Source organism: Anabrus simplex, chromosome 13 (genome assembly GCF_040414725.1).
Source record: "Anabrus simplex isolate iqAnaSimp1 chromosome 13, ASM4041472v1, whole genome shotgun sequence".
NCBI classification, from domain to species: Eukaryota; Metazoa; Arthropoda; class Insecta; order Orthoptera; family Tettigoniidae; genus Anabrus; species Anabrus simplex.
The window spans coordinates 85,704,173-85,719,443 of record NC_090277.1 but is presented as its reverse complement, the minus strand read 5'-3'; the positions used below and the strand labels follow the sequence as shown (position 1 = coordinate 85,719,443).

At 39.7% G+C, this 15,271-nt stretch overlaps 1 protein-coding gene across 1 annotated transcript in view; it reads right to left on the bottom strand.

The window, feature by feature from the left end:
- Positions 1-15,271, bottom strand: part of LOC136884952 (protein tolkin) — a 193,513-nt gene that overhangs the window by 61,524 nt on the left and 116,718 nt on the right. Inside the window, exons 3-5 of the mRNA XM_067157293.2 lie at positions 8,270-8,776; positions 2,778-2,956; positions 1,355-1,461 (exon numbers count right to left, since the gene is read on the bottom strand). Coding sequence (XP_067013394.2) covers positions 1,355-1,461; positions 2,778-2,956; positions 8,270-8,776 — 793 coding nt within the window. The remainder of the gene's footprint in view (positions 1-1,354; positions 1,462-2,777; positions 2,957-8,269; positions 8,777-15,271) is intronic.

Sequence of the window (15,271 nt, the reverse complement as noted above, 5' to 3'; positions counted from 1 at the left end):
CTTTACTTGGCAGTGCATTAGTTCAAAATAACATTTTAAGTAGCTTCATATTCCTGGAAATTATAAGAGAGAGGATTATTTACCTCTACTACTGTGCGAAAGCCATAAGTTAGTTACAGCAGCCATACTCTGCGAGAAATTTTATTATAACCGACTAGGGAACATTTTGAAAGCTTACTTGAGAATTGACTTAACGGAGGGTAAGGAAGGAATGGGAATGAAAGTGGGACGATAAAAAAATAAAAAAGTACTAAAATAAAGATATAGAAGTGGAAAATATTAAAGAAGGGATTAAACACTTTAGTACATAAATAATGTTGAAGATAAGGAAGTGGAATGAAAGACAATAAAGGAAGGGCAATAACGGTGAACATAGGACGAAACAAATAAGGGTAAAAGGAAGGAAGGAAGAAGGGGAAAAGGAAAGAGAAATAACAGGAAGGTGAGATGGGGAGGAAGAAAGTCAAGAGAAGAGAATAATGGAAGGTATGGTAGGAAAAAAGAAAGAATAAAAAGTGGAGGAAGGAAAGTGCGAAAAAGAAAGAACGGAAGGAATAAAAGGAGAGAGAAAACAGGAAAGTTTGGATGGAAAGAAAGAAAGAAAGAAAGAAAGAAAGAAAGAAAGAAAAACAAATGAAAAGAAGAATGAGACGTTATGACAGAAGAATGAAAATATAAATGAATTAATGATCAGACTAGAGGAAAATGAAAAATAATTAAAATGGAATAAAGGATGATGGGAAGAAAGAAGGAAAGGAAGAAAATAAATTAAAAAGAAAATAAGAAATAAGGAATGAAATGAATAATGGAAAAAGATGGTTAGGAAATTAGGATGAGAAGAAAGAAAGAAGAAAAAGAAAGAAAGAAAGAAAGAAAGAAAAATAGAGAAGCAAAGTATGAGGGAAGTGAATATTGGAAAAAATGGACAAACGGAGGACAGATAAATGAGAAAGAAAGAAAGAAAGAAAGAAAGAAAGAAAGAAAGAAAGAAAGAAAGAATATTGTTTAAGATGCCTCCTCTCGCCTGTATTCCATGCACGGTCAGGAGATAATTCTACCTTTCATTCGCAGTCTCATGAAGATACTGACCCGCATCACAAGTTTTGTGTATCTACAGAACAGTTCGACATTAAAAGTGAGTTGAGGTGCAGTATCATTACACACCCTAGGGGTAGATGAACACTGCAATGGTGTTCATTTCATGTCTGAACAATGAACATACGTGATAAAAAGGTAATTTCAATTTAGAGAATTTGTCACTGATTATGTTTATTTACATGTTAAGTTTTAAACATTTCAGAACTGTAGCATGTTGAAGTGGGAAATATAAAGAAGATATAAACGATAGGCTTACCTTGGAGAAGGTGTTCTTGGCATAATGCATGATGGAGTCGTAGTCATAGGGCAGGTTCAGAGAGTTCACCTCCTCCTCTGTTAGTTTGTTGAAGTTGTACTCCTGGCCTTGCAAAATAAGCATTCGTTAAACACATTTCTACACAGCTCACCCACACACATATTCTTGTTGGTCCCTTCACTGTCTGCACAAGTTTTTTTCAATAGTTCTTTGAGATTTTTTCTCTGCTCAGAGAAATAATTTAGAGATAACAGGTACAACTTTTCTTAGAAGTGAATATGTGGTATTTAAAATGATTTCCAAATATTTTAGATGAAGAAATTACTTTTATAATAATTTGTTTTATTCACTGAATTTAGAATTGAATTTAGGCTAGTATTACACAAAGAAATAAGGAAACAAAGAGGTAAAGAATGTTCGAAACAAATTAAGTACAAACATGAAGAAACAAAGCCATAAAAATACAAAAAATGACGGCAACAAGTAAAATTGAAGAAAACAATGTAACTTAAAAAGAGAATTCAGAGACAAATAAATAAATAGAAATAAACAAGTACACAACACTGATGAGAAAACAAATCAATCAAGAATGAAAATCAGGAAAGAATGATGGAGGGAAAAAACCTATAAATGAAGAACATGAGAATAAACAAAGAATTACGGAAATGTAGAAATAAATTTAAAAAGAAAACAAACGAGTAATGATTGAAACGACAAATGAATACGAGAAATATGCCAAGACAAAGAAAAGCAATTAATGAACGGGAGAAACACACAAACATGATAAAAACAAATAATGATCAAAAGAAACAATGAAAATGAGAAAACATTAGAAACAAATGGAGAATGAAAAGATAAAGACAGAAAAGAGCAAAGAATAAAAACAATAAAAGGAAGACCAAGAATGAAGAAAATACACAAATAATGCTAGAAACAGAACAATGAATAAGAACAACAAATAAATGTAGAGAGATAGAAATAAAGAAATTAGGAAACAAAGCGACAATGTGAGAATCAAGCAAACAATTTAGAGTGCCAAATAAAATGAGGATGGTACAAAAAACTTGAAAAACAAAGGAAGACTGACAGAAACAAACAAAATTGGGAGAAAGAAACAAAGTACAGAGAGAAGCAAATGATAAGGATTATGATAAATTATAATTATAAATAAAGGAGTTAAAGAAAGAAAGAAATAACAAGCAATAAATGGAGCAAATGAATTAGAAATAAAATCAGAAACAAATAATTAAACACCAAGAGAAAGAAGGAAACAAACATGTAATTGAATTGAGCAAAGAAGGATAGAAACAAAAAAATAATAAAGAAAGAAAATAAAAATAAGAAACAAATCATTAAAGAAAAAGAAGGAAAGAGTGAAACAAACACACAAACAAAGGGTGTGAGAGAGGAATGAGCTACTTACCGGCCATGATGTTGTCCCTGACGATCTGTACGTGCTGGTCTCTGTCAGGTCTCGTGTGCTCGTGCCAGAAGCCCACCACGTGGCCCAGCTCGTGGACCACGATACCGAACTTGTCACAGTTCTTGCCGATGGAGATGGCCTGAGGACCGTTGCCGCGCTTGCCCACGAACGAGCAGCATCTGCACAGTGACCAGTGGTGCATGTTACATCTGACTGATCAGAGAACTTCAAGAAGAAACCATTTTAATTGGATATAACCCAAACGAATCAAATTTAGCTTCTTAAAAATGACTTTCAGTGCATATTATTTAACACGACGCCCATAAAACTACGCTACTCTTGGAACCAATACCTTGAAATTAGGATCCTACAATATTTCCTAATGTTGGTTGTGCTTTATAAACGACAGCGAAACAAGTGGAAGTAGCAGCCTGTGATCAGTTCAGTTCTGTCGTCGTTACTGAGGATGCCGTATCGTAGCATGAGAGAAACTTTGACAGTCTCTCTAACCCAGACCCGAGTTTAATGGTTAAAAGTTAAGAGATTATGAAATATTTTAAAAAATCCCTATAAGTAACCTTCCAATCCTTGTCCCCTCATTGCGATTTTTTACGACCGGATGTCCTTCCTGACATCAACTTCATCAAAAGAGTTAATGAGATGAAATGAATGACGAGAAAGGGAGAGGATGAAACCCGGTGCCGGCACATAGCCTACTGCTGTCGAATAGCACCGAGGGATCTTCTCAAGGCTTAACGTCCCCATCCGACGGAGAGGTTTGGAACTGAATCCAGGCTTTTGGAATGCAATCGAGTGATTACAAGTTGTATAGTCCAGCTCAATGGCTAAATGGTTAGCGTGCTGGCCTTTGGTCACAGGGGTCCCGGGTTCGATTCCCGGCAGGGTCGGGTATTTTAACAATACTTGGTTAATTCCCCTGGCACTGGGATTGGGTGTGCATGTCGTCTTCATCATCATTTCATCCTCATCACTACGCGCATGTTGCCTACGGGTGTGAAATCAAAAGACCTGCACCTGGCGAGCCAAAGTCCTCGGACACCTCCCGGCACTAAAAGCCATACGCCATTTAATTTCAGAAGTTGTATACCTCCACCTGTCCTATCCTCCTGAAAAATATTCTGATGGTGAATATTCTTTATTCGATTGACGAGACTCGTATCGGCTAACTAGGGTGTCAGAACGTATAGGTCTTGAGCAAGTACGCTGTAAAATACAGCATGCCCAAGTATTAGAGGTCCAAGGGGAATGCATTCTATCAAAGTGTAAGAAAACTTCTTTGGAGAAAGAAGTATCAAGGAAAAGTAGAGAGATAATATAAAAAATGTACTATGTACCCATACTAACTTATGCAGCTGAGACTTGGACTTTGACTAGCAGGCAAGAGAGTAGAATTCAAGCCAGTGAGATGAATTTCCTAAGAAGTATGATAGGAAAGACAGAGTGAGAAATGAAGATGTTAGGAAGGAAGTTGGGATAGGAAAGCTAAATGAGAGTATTGAAAAGAATAAACTAAGGAGGTTTGGACATGTGAAGAGGATGGAGGAGAATAGAATTTCAAGACAGATGCTGGAGGCAACGTCTGAACGCAAGAGAGCACGAGGAAGACCTAGAACAAGGTAGATTGAATCAGTGAAGAGGCGCATAAGAAGATGAAATTTAGACTGGGATAAGATCGTGGAATAAAAATGGTGGAAGGAAAGGGGAAGATGGAGAAGTGTCACAAATACCCCGACCAGGCAGGAGCTAGATAAGGGAAAATGATGATGATGATGATGATGATGAATCACTTTCATTTTATCCATTTTGAATAAAGATATTCCTACCGAAGCGCTTCCTGTTTATAACTGACGAAGTAATGAACTGAGACAATAATATGTTTAACTGAAATAACAGAATGGTGTCAGATTTCTCTACGAGAAATTCAAATTATGAAAAATAGGTAGTAGAGTCATTATGTTCTTGGAATGGCAGTCTAGTGTCGCTGTTATTTACTACAGTGGAGAGTTCGCACCACAGTATGTTGTCGTGACAGTTCTTCGCTAGCCCCAGCAAGATACAGTTGTGTGCATACAGTATAAGCAGAACTACGGTCCCTGTTGTGAAGGGTAGTTGAATGTCAGCGGTGGAACTTGAGAATGCCGTACTCTGAGCAACGGACAAATTTCCAGTTCTGCCAAAAATTACGCAAATCCGCTAGCGAAACGTTTGAGATGATCGAGTGGAAATCGTCCGGATCACATCGACGGAAATAAACCGCGATAAGACGGGTCCAAAGACCATATGATCCTTGAACTGCTAGCGCAGGTCCAAGATCTTATTGACTGTAGTACGTATATAGGTGCACACTGTGTTGTCTACACTGTACGAGCCAGTCCACAATGATATTGACCGTAGTACGTACACAGGTGTACACTGTGTTGCCTACACTGTAGACCCTAGTCCAAAAACATACTGACTGCAGTACGGATACAGGTGTGCACTGTGTTGCCTACACTGTAGGCGCCAGTCGACAATGATATTGACTGTAGTACATACATAGGTGCACACTGTATTGCATCCACGGTAGGCGCCAGTCCACGAACATGTTCACTGTAGTACGTACACAAGTGTACAATGTGTTGCCTACACTGTAGGCACCAGTCCACGAACATGTTCACTGTAGTACGTACACAAGTGTACAATGTGTTGCCTACATTGTAGGCACCATTGCAAGTAATGAAAATCACTTTATTTTCCGTATTGAAAGAATCTCAATAATAAAATAAGAGAATTTATTGGACTCCACCCTATCCAATACATTACAGGATGTTAACATTTTTAGTTAAACATCGTTAAAATGGAGACATGTTTCGCCCCTCATGTGGGGCATCATCAGTCATATCAAAGCACCTCAAAATTAAACCAGACGTCTGGTTGGAAATTATGAACATAATATGTAAGAAAGAATACATTAAAAACACGTACAAGATCCTATCTTAAACGAAATAACAATAGACTAGTTACACATAGTAAAATACGCTAGTGGTTTCTTAATATTAAAATGAGGCCATCATATGTACAGTATAACAATGAAAGTAATCAAAGTCTACATGATATTGAGTTCGAAGGTAGTTCTAGGTAGTATGTACAAATGTTGGCAAAATAAAATACAATTTACAATTACTGTACACTTATTTATAATTGTTAAAATTGATGAGGTAAAACATTCCAATTTGTCTATTTGTAATTTGGCTCCAACCAAAATAATTCGCCCTAGGATTCATGAGGTAGTCAACTCCGTTGGTCACTCTCTATATGAATGGAGTGCACAGTGCAAGTGAACAGCTTTTGTTGATTATAAAATGAGGCTGTGCTAAGACAGAGTTAAAACAACACCGGCTTCAAATGAAGATAGTTAAAAACATCATTAGATTCTTCCTAGTTGACTAGAGGTTTGCGTATATTTTGTTGTTGAAGTGTGGGAAAGTCAGTTATTGGTTGAATGGGCAACGGTCGAAAATGTTGTGCAGTGCAATCGGCGTTTGAGCTGTTCTACATGTGAGGGAATCTTGTAAGCTGTTGAGCTGTTACCTAATTGCTATTATTATACTTCCGTCATAGATTTTGTTTCATGCACTATTTCCGTTACGCAAATTTTCCGATGACCCCCAGCTCTAACAAGGAGAGTCCCGACCCTGCGTCCAACCGATTTCAACGAGCTAATCAATGTACGTGTTGGAGGACACCCAACAGTAACTCGTGTATAAGGGTTTAAGTCAATACGTTCTCCTTTTCGAAAAAAACGAGGCCAAATGTCACGACGCAGGATCCGCTTTGGACCAAGTGGAGGTGATACAACACTAAATGGCGAAGACATTTTACTTAAACATGTCAGGTAAACAACCTAATAATTTCCGAAAAATTGATGAATTTCTGATTTTAACGCAACGCATATATACTAGCAGAGTTACACCGCAGTTTACCAGAGCGATGGCCGAGTGGTCACCGCACTTGTCTGCGAACCTCGAATACGTTAGTTCAAGTCTCGTTGCAGATATACTTATTTTACAAAATAAATTAATATATATTTTTTGTTAGTTGCTTTACGTCGCACCGACACAGATAGGTCTTACGGCGACGATGGGACAGAAAAGGCCTAGGAGTTGGAAGGAAGCGGCCGTGGCCTTAATTAGGGTACAGCCCCAGCATTTGAAAATGGGAAACCACGGAAAACCATCTTCAGGGCTGCCGACAGTGGGGCTCGAACCCACGATCTCCCGGATGCAAGCTCACAGCCGTGCGCCTCTACGCGCACGGCCAACTCGCCCGGTAATTAATATTTTAGGGAACGTGAAGATAAAAGTGCGAACAAAGATATTACGCAAATACATTACACTTAATTTTCTACCTGAAATTAATATATATGCCTAGACGTCTTCACAGTTACTGCTGGATCTCTCTCTCTCAGTGTGATTTTGAGGTGGAAGATAAAATTCACTGCAGTTTGCCTAATATTTTTATCATCATCATCATCATCTGTTTACCCTCTAGGTTCGGCTTTTCCCTCGGACTCAGCGAGGGATCCCACCTCTACCACCTCAAGGGCAGTGTCCTAGAGCTTCAGACTCTTGGTAGGGGATACAACTGGGGAGAATGACCAGTACCTCGCCCAGGCGGCCTCACCTGCTATGCTGAACAGGGGCCTTGTGGAGGGATGGGAAGATTGGAAGGGATAGGCAAGGAAGAGGGAAGGAAGTTAGGTACCATCCCGGCATTCGCCTGGAGGAGAAGTGGGAAACCACGGAAAACCACTTCCAGGATGGCTGAGGTGGGAATCGAACCCACCTCTACTCAGATGACCTCCCGAGGCTGAGTGGACCCCGTTCCAGCCCTCGTACCACTTTTCAAATTTCGTGGCAGAGCCGGGAATCGAACCCGGACCTCCGGGGGTGGCAGCCAATCACACTAACCTCTACACCACAGAGGCGGACCTAATATTTTTATTCGCATTTTTATATTCACGTATTCTCAAATATTAATTTATTTTTTATACAAAATACAAGTTCGACGAGACTCGAACTCACGTCGTTGAGGTTCACAGACAAGTACGGTGACCACTCTGCCACCGCTCCGGTTGACTGCAGTGTAACTCTCCAAATATATATATGGGCTGCATTGGAATCGGAGATTCATCAATTTTTCGGAAATTATTAGGTTGCGGACCTGACATGTTTAAATAAAATTTCTTCGCCTCTTAGTATTCTATTACCTTCACTTCGTCCGAAGCGGATCTTGCGTCATGATATTTGACCTCATTTCTTCCGAAAACGAAAGCGTTTTGACCTAAACCCTTACACACAAGTTACTGTTGAGTGTCCCCCAACAGGTATATTGAAGCTCGTTGAAACCGGTTGGACGCAGCGCCTGGTCTCTCCTTGCAAGCCGTATTTATGTCAAAAGGGCGCTCCCCTTAGTTGTTCTAAGAGACTTACCCGCACGGGCGCTCGGTGAACACGATGTAGTTGCTGTGCTCGTGCTGAACTCTCTCCACAAACTTGATGCAGGTAAAGTTCTCCCAGTGCCTCATGGCCTGCTTGAACAGCGCCTTGTGCGCCCCGCTGAAGTTTCCGTCTATCTCGTACGGGATGACACCGTAGTCCCACACGCGTTCCTTGCGCGCAGTGGCCGCTCGGGCTCGGCGGCGAGGCAGCAGTCGCCTCAGCAGGACGTCGCACTTAGCCCTGTCTCTCTCGCACAGTTCCCTCATCTCCTGCTGCCGCAGTCTGGCCAACCTCACCGCCATCGTCTCGTTCGATGGGACGGTAAAGTTGATGGTCTCGGCTGGAAGACTCTCGGACTGCAGCTCTGTCTCGGACAGCGAGTCCAGGCGGTGATATTCCACACTGTTCTGGAGGAGAACTCGCTTCATCACTTCCTCTGGAACGTACGGTTCATCTCCCGACGATCTTTTCGATTTACCACCTTTCTTGCGATGTAATCTGAAACAGAAGCATACGAATTTAACAACAATAAAATGTTCCTTTCTCTAGAACCATAGTTCACTCGCCCAAAACTATGGCAGACATCTTCAGTAACTGATAAGTTGTATTTCATGTTCCCTTAATGTCTTATAAGTAGCAACTGATAATCTTTCATCTTTGCCGACATATTGGGAAGATTGCTAAGGCCATCGCATTACTGAAGATGTCTGCCGTTGTTGCAGACGATACGTCTACAAAAAATATTAAGCGTTGCAGTGTACAGCATTGTGCAGTTTTTCAGGATTGATGATATAACATTATTACCATTGCCCGTGAAACCAGAAAACTAACATAAATCTGAAATCAATTCAATGTGCGGTTAGGGCCGAGCGGCTGTGAGCTTGTATTCGGGAGATAGTAGGTTCGGACCCCACTGTCGGTAGCCCCGAAAACTGTTTACCTTGGTTTTCCATTTTCACACCAGGCTCTACCTAAAGCCACGGCCGCTTCCTTCCCACTCCCAGCCCTTACCTATCCCATCGTCACCACAAGACCTATCAATGTGGGTGCGACCTAAAGCACTCACGGTATCCACTGCCAGTCGCAAGAGGCGACTAAAGGGGGCGCCAGGGGCTCTGAACTTTGGAGCGTGGTTTGGCGACCACGGACCCCTTAGCTGAGTTCAGGCACTGATTCCACTTACTTGTGCCAGGCTCATCACTTTCATCTATCCTATCCGAACTCCCTTGGTCAACTCTTGTTCTTTCCAGAGCCCTACGCTAGTAGGTTTGCGAGGGCTAGAGAGTTTTTCATTTTCACGCCCTTCGTGGCCCTTGTATTTCTTTGGCCGATACCTTCATTTTTCGAAGTGTCGGATCCCTTCCATTTTTCCCGCTGATTAGTGTTGCATAGCAGATGGTTGCCTAGTTGTACTTCCTCTTAGTACAATAATCACCACCACCACCTGCGACGTAAGGCTAAAAAAGGATATTTTGAGGAAAGATCCATGGTTATAATCACATGTAATTTCTGTGCATAATATTGTAAGAATCCAGATAATCCTGAATTACTTTTCCAAGACAGACTAAGGACAGCTACATTGTTGAAACAAACATAGGTCTACCTTTTTTCTTACATTTAAACATCAAACAGTTATTAAATAATATGTTCTAAGGTAATTTACAAGTGAATTAATTTTATTCTTCTTGTTTCGTTCTGCCCATTCATAAAACGCGCTGGTACTTGTTCATTGGCTTGATGAGTTCGACTTCCTGTTTTTCCAAATTCTCCCCATGAATTGTTATTATTATTATTATTATTATTATTATTATTATTATTATTATTATTGCTATTATTATTATGTCCGTCTCTGTGGTGTAATGATTAGTGTGATTAGCTGCCACTCCCTGAGGCCCGGTTTCGATTCCTGTCTCTGCCACAAAATTTGAAAACTGGTACGAGGGCTGGAATGGGCTCCATTCAGCCTCGGGTGGTCAACTGAGTGGTTTTCCGTGGTTTCCTACTTCTCCTCCAGGTAAATGCCGAGATGGTACCTAACTTAAGGCCACGGATGCTTCCTTCCTCTTCCTTGTCTATCCCTTTCAATCTTCCCATCCCCCTGCAAGGCCGGTATTCAGCATAGCAGGTGCGGCCGCCTGAGCGAGGTACTGGTCGTCTTCTCTAGTTGTATCTCCCCGACCCTAAGTCTCACATTTCAGGGCCCTGCCCTTAAGGCCGTAGAGATGCGATCCGTCGGTGAGACCGAAGGAGGAACCAACCCTGGACGGTAAACTGATTTTAAGGAAGAAAATTATTATTATTATTATTATTATTATTATTATCATCGTTTACGGCCATTTGAGACCATGTTAAGCAATAATCACCAAAGCCCGGATTTTCATGCCGTAACAGGTTAGACTGCAATCTAAATTTGGTTAATAGGAAGTGTCGGCCACCCACTCTTCCATAATGTAACAAGAGTAACATAAATTATAGGAGTTCTGATGGGCCGTACCCCTAATGTTTATGCAAACCCCATAGCATAATCGTTGTGAAGGTAGACTATACTTGCTGCTCGTTTCATAAACTTTGCATTTTAACCTATTAATGCATAAGAATGCGGGCACTAATAATCACACATTACTGGGTGTCTTCTTTCCTCTGTACATCCCCTATTCAGTTTCTGTTCGCCATGGGAGCCTCTGAAGCTGTCGATCACTGCTCTATACTGCTCCCATATCCAAACTGCTCAAGTTTATATCTTACGTCCCTGAAAAATTTGTCGGAAACTTTAGGTCTACTATCAAATGTTTGAAGAATCTGGTGTGCCAGCCTTTTCTTGTCCATTCAAAATATATTATTATTATTATTATTGCTTCGTTTCGGCCAACTAAGGACACGTCATGTCAACTATTTCCTTTAAGCTTTATTGTTGGTCCAGTATTCCTCCATTCGTAGACTGTGTTGTTCCTTTCGCTCTTTCATATATGCCTTTCCAGTTTTAAGCTTCGAATTTGGTTGTAAGCTATGATTTTCTTGGAGTTTTTCTTAAGTTGGTCACGCTCCTGGATCAGATAGGATATCTGTGAGCTGATTCAGTTTTCCAACTTTCTGGAGAGAATTGACGCTAAAAGTAGCAAAGACACTCTTGGCTCTATGTCTGATCTTTCGTGTAGTCTCCGATACCTCCGGGCATGTCGGTGCAGGCTTCCCAAAATCCGAAGGTCCGCTAGCGTCGAACAAGACGACGGTGGATTGGTTACTACCTGGGGTAGTAGCTTTAGCTGAAATTTCCTCCACGTTTTTCACAGTTGAAAAACTGTAGACTGAGGTCGGTGATACAACCAAGGTTATGAGCCTTGGAGCCCCCAGCACTGATCGGTTCAATTACCCAGTTTACCGCTAGGATTGGTTACCCATCCTTCCACTGGGTTGCTCGGCTTAACAGGGACACCTTTTTTGAAGGTACGTGCTGGAGATGAAGTAATAATAATAATCGTATGGGCTCAGCTACCGTGTGCAGACATTTCAATTTGACACCATCTGGCTGTCTGCTCGTCAATTTCGACGTTCCGTTTTACTACAGGTCCACTAGATGGCAGACCGAGTAAACCGAAACTCTCTTGGGCGTCTATGTCTGAGATGAAGTTATTATTATTATTATTATTATTATTATTATTATTATTATTATTATTATTATTATTATTATTATTATTATTATTATTATTATTATTATTATTATTGTTATTGCTGGTTTAACGTTGCCTGGTTTGAAAACAGGAAACCACGGATATCCTCTTATGGACCGCAGAATGTTTCTTGTTATGAAATAGGACTCGGTGATGAGAAAAAACTACTTTAAAATGCATTTGTTAGCGGCGTAGCTTTTTCGTAAGAAGATGTAACTCACTTGACCTCCCACTTAACCTCAGTTAATGGACTGTATCATTAATTACTGGCAAAAGGAGTCAACACTTTTTCTGTTCTATGGCGGCCAAATTATGATCATCCAGATTTGCTGTCGGGCAGGGCGCCGTTCCTAGAACGGAGCCGTTACATAATGGAACAGTTTCGTGCGAGGAGGTCGTTCACGTCCTTACGCATATGCAAGGCGTCATTCTCGGAATCGACATCGCGCAGTATAGCGCGATAGGAACTGGGAAGGAACATCTGCGAGAGATTCTACAATATGATCAGCTAGCTAAATGCCTCAGAGGTTGAAGGTTATTCAGCCGATGGATTATTCTTAGATGGTCCTGTAGCAAAGAATAAGTAATTCCTGGTAAGGCCAATGTTCATTTTATTATGGTCATGATTCGGTTACAGTTTTCTGAATCCGCTACGTCAGTGGTATTCAAAGTTTGGTAAGCGGGGCCGTCTCAAGGGCTGCGCAAATTTATCATTTCTGTTTTTGGTGAGTCTCCTTATTTTCAGTAAAATTTTGTTACGATTTAGTGTTTTTTTCTACCACTACCTAGAGTCCCCTTTCCGAATTATTCACTCTAAAATATGTATCAGTTTGTACATCCTAGTGACTATGAATAATACGTATCATATTCTCCGTAGTGATGGCATAATAGAATACATTTAATATTCGAATAACCTCCATCCGATTATTTAAATAATCGAATCAAATAATCGAACGAGTTTCAAATATCATTCAGTTGTATCGTATACAATATTCGGATGGATAATCCATTGAAATAAGCGAATAGATGAACTCTCGTGAAATATAGAAATAAAAGCCTTTATCCAAATCAATAATTCCTCACAGATTTGAAATACAAAACCCCGAAAATTCGCATTCCATTCGTAAAGCCTCCCAAAGTTGTGAATTCATAAACCCTGATTATCCGTACTGTATTAATAATTCCTAGCAGGTTCGAAATACCAAACCCTGATAATTCATATGATATTAAGAAGTTGTACATTAAAAACCCTGATAATTCGTACTGTATTAATAAATCCTCCCAGAGTCGTGAACTTCGTACTGAAGTAATAAATCCTTCCAAAGTAGTAAATTAAAACGCTGATATATCGTATTGTATTAATAAATCCTCCCAAAGTTGTGAATTCAAAACCCTGATAATTCGTATTGTATTAATAAATCCTCCCAACGTTGTGAATTCAAAACCCTGATAATTCGTATTGTATTAATAAATCCTCCCAAAGTTGTGAATTCAAAACCCTGATAATTCGTATTGTATTAATAAATCCTCCCAACGTTGTGAATTCAAAACCCTGATAATTCGTATTGTATTAATAAATCCTCCCAAAGTTGTGAATTCAAAACCCTGATAATTCGTATTGTATTAATAAATCCTCCCAAAGTTGTGAATTCAAAACCCTGATAATTCGTATTGTATTAATAAATCCTCCCAAAGTTGTGAATTCAAAACCCTGATAATTCGTATTGTATTAATAAATCCTCCCAACGTTGTGAATTCAAAACCCTGATAATTCGTATTGTATTAATAAATCCTCCCAAAGTTGTGAATTCAAAACCCTGATAATTCGTATTGTATTAATAAATCCTCCCAACGTTGTGAATTCAAAACCCTGATAATTCGTATTGTATTAATAAATCCTCCCAAAGTTGTGAATTCAAAACCCTGATAATTCGTATTGTATTAATAAATCCTCCCAAAGTTGTGAATTCAAAACCCTGATAATTCGTATTGTATTAATAAATCCTCCCAACGTTGTGAATTCAAAACCCTGATAATTCGTATTGTATTAATAAATCCTCCCAAAGTTGTGAATTCAAAACCCTGATAATTCGTATTGTATTAATAAATCCTCCCAAAGTTGTGAATTCAAAACCCTGATAATTCGTATTGTATTAATAAATCCTCCCAACGTTGTGAATTCAAAACCCTGATAATTCGTATTGTATTAATAAATCCTCCCAAAGTTGTGAATTCAAAACCCTGATAATTCGTATTGTATTAATAAATCCTCCCAACGTTGTGAATTCAAAACCCTGATAATTCGTATTGTATTAATAAATCCTCCCAAAGTTGTGAATTCAAAACCCTGATAATTCGTATTGTATTAATAAATCCTCCCAACGTTGTGAATTCAAAACCCTGATAATTCGTATTGTATTAATAAATCCCCCCAAAGTTGTGAATTCAAAACCCTGATAATTCGTATTGTATTAATAAATCCTCCCAACGTTGTGAATTCAAAACCCTGATAATTCGTATTGTATTAATAAATCCTCCCAAAGTTGTGAATTCAAAACCCTGATAATTCGTATTGTATTAATAAATCCTCCCAACGTTGTGAATTCAAAACCCTGATAATTCGTATTGTATTAATAAATCCTCCCAACGTTGTGAATTCAAAACCCTGACTACTTTTTGCTAGTTGCTTTACGTCGCACCGACACAGATAGGTCTCATGGCGACGATGGGACAGGAAAGCGCTAGGAGTGGGAAGGGAGCGGCCGTGGCCTTAATTAAGGTACAGCCCCGGCATTTGCCTGGTGTGAAAATGGGAAACCACGGAAAACCATCTTCAGGGCTGCCGACAGTGGGTTTCGAACCTACCATCTCCCGAATACTGGATACTGGCCACACTTAAGCGACTGCAGCTATCCAGCTGGGTCCCTGACTATTTTCAGCACTAACATCTATACGGTACTGTTAAGCTCAGGTGACAAATATATTCATCTACAAGAAATCTTTTTCTCACTATAGCGACGTATAGCCACTAGCAAACAAATTCTCACGACAATCCCTCAATGTCACTCCATCTGACAATTTGCAACATCTTCGCTTTGAAATAAGTGACGCCAGAAAAGTGAGAAGAATATTAACCAAAAAGGGCATTCAGTGAGTGGTGTAACTTGCATAAGAAAGGAAAAGGTGTAAGTATATACAACGAATATACTCCTGCCAACTCTTGGATTCGAGACCATCAAGTATTTCAGTAGTTAGTTCGATACCACGAAGATCTCACAACGATTCCCTCTGCAGGTGCTGTCTCAAAGAGATTGAAACTCTTGCT